Raw genomic sequence first — 5,771 nt, 5'->3', positions numbered from 1 at the left:
CTTCCTATCTTTAACATACAAGAACATGTTTAATTGTTTTGATTCATGTTGAAATAGGTTCCATTGTGGTTGGGTGTGATTTGTTTGTAAAAAATGGTGTTTTTTGTTGAATTCCCGATTTTTCCAGGGTGTCACGAACTGAATTCAGTCCGTGACACTAGTGTCACGAACTGGATGTTTTTCGATGTTAATAACCATTTTTTAATACTCATATCTAATATGACTAAACGTATACAGCCATGGCAGAAATATGTTTATATGCTAAGCATAGCGGGAAGTGGGTAAAACCGGGCGTATATCAAGAGGGTGGTATTCTTACGCTTTTACTTCCTACCCATTTGAATTACCCAAGTTGGATGCAAACATTGTATGCTCGGTTGAACGTGACCCCTACAACGCATTCAATCAACGTCAAACATAAAGCTGACGGGCTCTTACCGCCAACCATAGACGACAACGAAAATTTGCGATGTTATTTGTACTTGAGGAAGAACAAACCGAACCGGACGAAGTTGAATCTTGTACTTGAGATTAGTCCGGTTTTTTATCCAGTGTATGTGTTTATGGTTCAAGATATGATCCAAAGCACACTTGTTTTGTGGAGGACAGACAAAAAGGGCAACCACAAGCTACTGCAGAGTTGGTTGGAGAGAGGGTGAAACACAAATTTATTGATCCAACTGTACATAGTTGTACCCTAAAGGAGATTCAGAGTTACATGCGAACAGAGGTTGGAGTCAATATTTCATACAGAAAAGCATGGAGGGCAAAAGAATGTGCAATACAGTCCTTATATGGGACTGATGATGAGTCATATGCCTCTCTAGCAAAATACAAGTACATGTTAGAGCAAAAGAATCCAGGTTCTCTCATCGACCTAAAAACTGATCGTCATAAATATTTCATGTACTTTTTCGTTTCTTTGGCTCCGTTTAGAGAGGGATGGAAGTATTATCGGCCTGTTGTAATTGTTGATGCAACCTTCTTGACAAACTATCACATGGGCAGCATGTTTACGGCTTCCACGATGGATGCGAATGAGCAAATATTCCCGCTTGCCTATGGTATTGATGAGTCAGAAAATTCCAAGTCCTGGTTTTATTTCTTCAACAAACTTAAGGAAGCATTGGGGGAGAGAGATAACATGGTCATCGTCACCGATCGAAACACCGGAATCATTAACACCGCGAAGAAAATTTTTCCAAGAGCAGAACATGGTTTTTGCGCATACCACGTGAAAAATAACGTCAAGGCAAAATTCAAAAAACTTGGCAAGGAATTCAACTGGAAGTTCTACGGTGCAGAAAAACGTATACTATATTTGAATATCAAAAGTTTATGCGCATGTTGTACAAGGAAGACCCGTTGATACGGCCGTACCTTGTCAACGAAGTAGGAAATGAGAAGTGGGCACGTTGTTTTTTCAAGACATCAAGGTATACGATCATAACTTCAAACAACGCAGAGTCTTTGAATGTGTTAACTATTAAAGCAAGATAATTTCCAATAGTGAAGTGCCTTGATTGGTTGAGGGAGAGAATGCAAGTTTGGTTCTACCAATGACGAGAAAAGGCGTCATCAACTCAAAGTGTGTTGTCAATGGAACATCATACCGAAATGTTAAAAAAACTTGCTGTCTCGGCAAATATGCAGGTTATAGTGTGTTTTTAATTTTGAAATTCTGTCACGAAATGACCCGAGTCTGTGACACATGTGTCACGGAGTGTCATTTCGTGACACATGTGTCACGGACTGAGTGGTTATGTTTAAAGTTTTGTTTTCTTATGTTTTAGGTCCGACCTTCTGCAGTATACGAATTCGAGGTTTTAGACACAGATGGAACACCATGGGCAGTGAACTTGATTAATAAGACGTGCTCGTGTCGAGAATTTCAAATTGATCTATTTGTATGTGCCCATGCTATTGCGGCTTGTCGCTTGCGCAACCTACCAGTTGAGAGCTATTGTGCAGAGTACTACACGACCGAATATTGGAAATTGGCGTATGCAGGGGTTATTAATCCTTAAGGAAGTGAATCGTCATGGAATTTTCCCGACGAAATCAAGCAGATCAAAGTAAATCCGCCTAACCTCTTAGGTCGTCCGGCGGGAAGACCTAAGAAGAGAAGGATTCCCTCTCTTGGAGAATCTGATGCCCCGCTTCGTAAATGTTCCCGTTCTGGAGGTGTAGGTCACAATAGAGCTACGTGTCGCAACCCAATTCCACCAAAAATGAGGGCTCCGGGGATGGGTCATTGGTTTGGTTTGTAATTCGACACGTTTTATCCTTGAATGTCTAGAACTTCCTTGGTGTTTTGCTATGTATTACATTTTGAATGTTTTGAACTTTATTGGTATTAAGTTTATTGTTAAGAATGGTTTATAAAACAATCTCATGAGTCACGACGTGAACACAGTCCGTGACACATGTGTCACGACGTGAACACAGTCCGTGACACATGTGTCACGAAGTGATCTCAGTCCGTGACACATCTGTCACGAAATGAGGCCAGTTTTTTATACATAAATTGATTTCGAAACAATACATAAAATTCTAAAATAAGAAATTGATGTCAATACAATACATAAAGTTCTAAGGATACATATATACAGTTATAAACACATGCGTACAGTCATAAACACACAATTTTAAGTAGCCTCAACATTGACATTTCCACGCGTGTGTAGTTTTAGCGCTCCGTGTCAGTATAATTGGTGGTCATCTTATGTCGATACATGATCATGTCCTCCTGTTTCAAATCAGACAATAGAAGGTCGTGCGCCAAAAACTCAGCAGTCTTGATCATAAACATGCCACAATCATTTCTGAAGGAACAAAAAACGCATGCTTTAATTAAAATGTGTCATTAAGAATGTAAAATTAAGAATTAAAATATTTACTCATTGTCTTGTTGTGGCATTTGATCGTAGTGGACGACCTTGAATATTTCTTCATTTGAGAGTAGAACACCGGCGACATGCAGAACATATGGCAAAATGGTGGCCAAGTTTCTGACTTCCGTGTCCACAAGCGTTTGGTGTCCACCGGTGGAACTCATGGAGTCGTACACCGTTATACACCTTGAACGCACGTTGACAACAAGAAGATACCAGTGCCCACCATCTTTGACAGGGATGAAGACATCATCGACCCCGTCACATGTGTCACGGAGTGAATTTAGTGTGTCACGAAGTGAACTAAGTCTGTGACACATGTGTCACAGACTGAATTCACTCCGTGACACATGTGTCACGGATTGAACTCACTCCGTGACACATGTGTGTTCAATCCGTGACACATGTATCACGGACTAAGTACACTTCATGACACATGTGTCACGGAGTGAATTGACTCTATGACACATCTGTCACGAAGTGAATTGACTCCGTGACACATCTGTCACGAAGTGAATTGACTTTGTGACACATCTGTCACGAAGTGAGCTGTAAAACAAGACTTATTTTAAAAATTACTAACACACATTAATACCTGATCAGATAACCAACCGTCCGCGTGCCACATGTTGTAGAAGAAGGTCTTCTGGTTGATAGCCATATGTCCAAGTTCCATTGAAGGCGCTATGGTTTCTTCCTCCAGCTTATATTTTGGTTTGCCCTGAGATATGTTCTTGTGGCCCCTCTTCAAGGTGACTTGGATCCACAACTTCATGACGTCAACGTCATCCTGGTCCGGTTGTTTGGTTACCTCCGACAGCGGCAGTTCATCAGGAAGCACGTCGGGAGCATTCGTGAACCTCAAAAATGGCAACGCCTTTTTGGAAGGAGTAAACCTATCGAGGCTGCGTCGTTGCCGGGTCAACTGTTTCTTGACAGGTGAGTCTTCAATCAGGATATGGGGATTCGTTGTGTTCAAGTCATATATCTATCCAACAAGAAAAATAGAGTTCAAGTTTTTTGTTGAGTTCAACAATAAAATAATAATTCATAACAATTCATATGTTTATTTGAGTTCAACGGTAAAATTATATTTGATAACAATTCATATGCTTATGAAGTCATGCTTCTAAACAAGTCAAGAATTGAGTTCAACCATCAAATTAATGAAGGTACCTCTTGAACCCCCTGTGTCCTTAACAACTCATACTCTTTCGTAGCCTCTGCATTCATTTGGACCTCCAAACTGAAAGGCGAATCTTCACCACCCCAAGGTTGATGACCTTGTGTGTTTTCCACATCAGTGCCGTTCTCTTGCCCTTTCAAAATTATTTAGTTGAACATGAGTGTAATAAAAATAACAAAATTCAGTGACTCCGTGACACTGTGTCATGGACTGGATTCACTTCGTGACACATCTGTCACGGAGTGAATCCACTCATCTCCGCATTTAAAATTTTAAACAATAAAATAATACCGACTGCATATCTCGTACCTCTTGTTGACCCGTTTGCTTCTTTTTCCCTTTCTCGACTTCGTTTTTCTTCTTCTTTTGGTCGGCATCCTTCTTCTTCTCCTCCGGTTTCTTGCTCTTCTTGGGGTCATCGTCATGCTTCTTCTTGTCATCGTTGTCCTGCTTATTTTTCTTCTCGGCCTCGTCCTTTTTCTTGTCGCCGTCATCATCCTTTTTCTTCTTGTCCTCGTCGTCTTTCTTCTTCTTCTTCTTCTCTTCTTCGTCTTTCTTCTTCTTCTCCTCTTCTTCCTCTTTCTTATTCTTCTCCTCTTCTTCTTTCTTCTTCATCTTCTTCCTGCAGTTTCTTCTCTTCTTCCTGCAGTTTCTTCAGTGTCTCATCCATCTCGTCTTCCTCTTTTTTTTTCTTTTCTTTTTTCGCTTTCTTCTTCGCCATGTCTTCTTCGTACTTCTTGCATTTGGTCGCTTTCTCTTCGGCCGATAATCGGGCATATTTCTCTTGGCGCTTCTTTTCAAACTGCAACGCTCTTCTCCAATCGTAGTACTGATCTAGTTCATCAAGAGCCACTCTGTAGCTCTTCACCGCGTCCAAAATTTGAACTTCATGTAGTCCTCTTGCATATATAGGAAACGATCGTGGAGATTTCCAACTGAATTTTCGAGAGAGTCGAACCGGGACTGTCCATAAGCAAAATAACAAAGTAAGCTGGATGACGAACGAATCCACTCTGTGACAGATGTGTCACGGAGTGGATTCACTTCGTGACAGATGTGTCACTAAGTCGATCCACTTCGTGACAGATATGTCACGAAGTGATTCACTCCGTGACACATCTATCACGGACAATGGTTATTTAACTTAAAATAAAAATCCAAAATTGTGTTACCTCAACTATCCGTGCTTGTGGTCGTGGTGGTTGTTGTGGTGGTGCTTCTGGTTGTGGGGCGTCTTTTTTGGGTTTCTTCTCCGGGCGTTTGTCCACCACCAATAGCGTCGTAGAAGGGGTGGCAACACTTGAAGAAGTGTCGCCGAGTCCATGAAATTCAACCTATATGTGGGACAAGTTAACAAATGAGTGTGATCAATATTAAGTATGAATTAACCTACAAATTTCTTACCTCATTGAAGTTGATTCCTCTCATGGCGGAATCCTGAACAAGTCCGATAGACTTCCACCGATGCATTATTGGCCGAGCTGTGGTGGAGACTCTCTGACAAACCCCCGCCACCGATTATTTTGTCTATAGAGGCTCTACCAAAGAGTCAACACCAGCCAGAGCCTCCTCTGCCGGACAGCTCCCACTCGATCCCAAAGAAAATAGAAGGTATCGAGCCAAAATAATGGGGGGTAGTCGTGTACGGCTCTTAATCAATTACATGTTTTGAGACTATTCATATTGACATC

General features: G+C 41.2%; 1 protein-coding gene across 1 annotated transcript; it reads left to right on the top strand.

Moving 5' to 3' along the window:
• The first annotated feature begins 239 nt into the window (after nt 1–239).
• On the top strand, nt 240–2,027 carry LOC149402728 (uncharacterized). Its single transcript, XM_089608506.1, has 4 exons — nt 240–478; nt 574–1,252; nt 1,357–1,410; nt 1,794–2,027. The coding sequence occupies exons 1-4, from the start codon at nt 240–242 to the stop codon at nt 2,025–2,027; spliced, it is 1,206 nt and encodes a 401-aa protein (XP_089464632.1).
• Nucleotides 2,028–5,771: the final 3,744 nt, after the last annotated feature.

This window comes from Urtica dioica, chromosome 3, assembly GCF_054948205.1.
Source record: "Urtica dioica subsp. dioica isolate 48M chromosome 3, U.dioica_male_clone48M_v1_H2, whole genome shotgun sequence".
In the NCBI taxonomy this organism is placed as follows: domain Eukaryota; kingdom Viridiplantae; phylum Streptophyta; class Magnoliopsida; order Rosales; family Urticaceae; genus Urtica; species Urtica dioica.
Note: the sequence above shows the minus strand (reverse complement) of the source record. Positions and strands in the feature narration are given on the sequence as shown.

What these genes read in the sequence shown, in the direction of transcription:
- LOC149402728 (XM_089608506.1), top strand. Translation starts at nt 240, where the DNA reads ATGGCAGAAATATGTTTATATGCTAAGCATAGCGGGAAGTGGGTAAAA. An exon ending in GAAAATTTGCGATGTTATTT is followed by an intron (nt 479 to 573) that starts GTACTTGAGGAA and finishes TTATGGTTCAAG; the next exon opens with ATATGATCCAAAGCACACTT. An exon ending in ACGTGAAAAATAACGTCAAG is followed by an intron (nt 1,253 to 1,356) that starts GCAAAATTCAAA and finishes ATGTTGTACAAG; the next exon opens with GAAGACCCGTTGATACGGCC.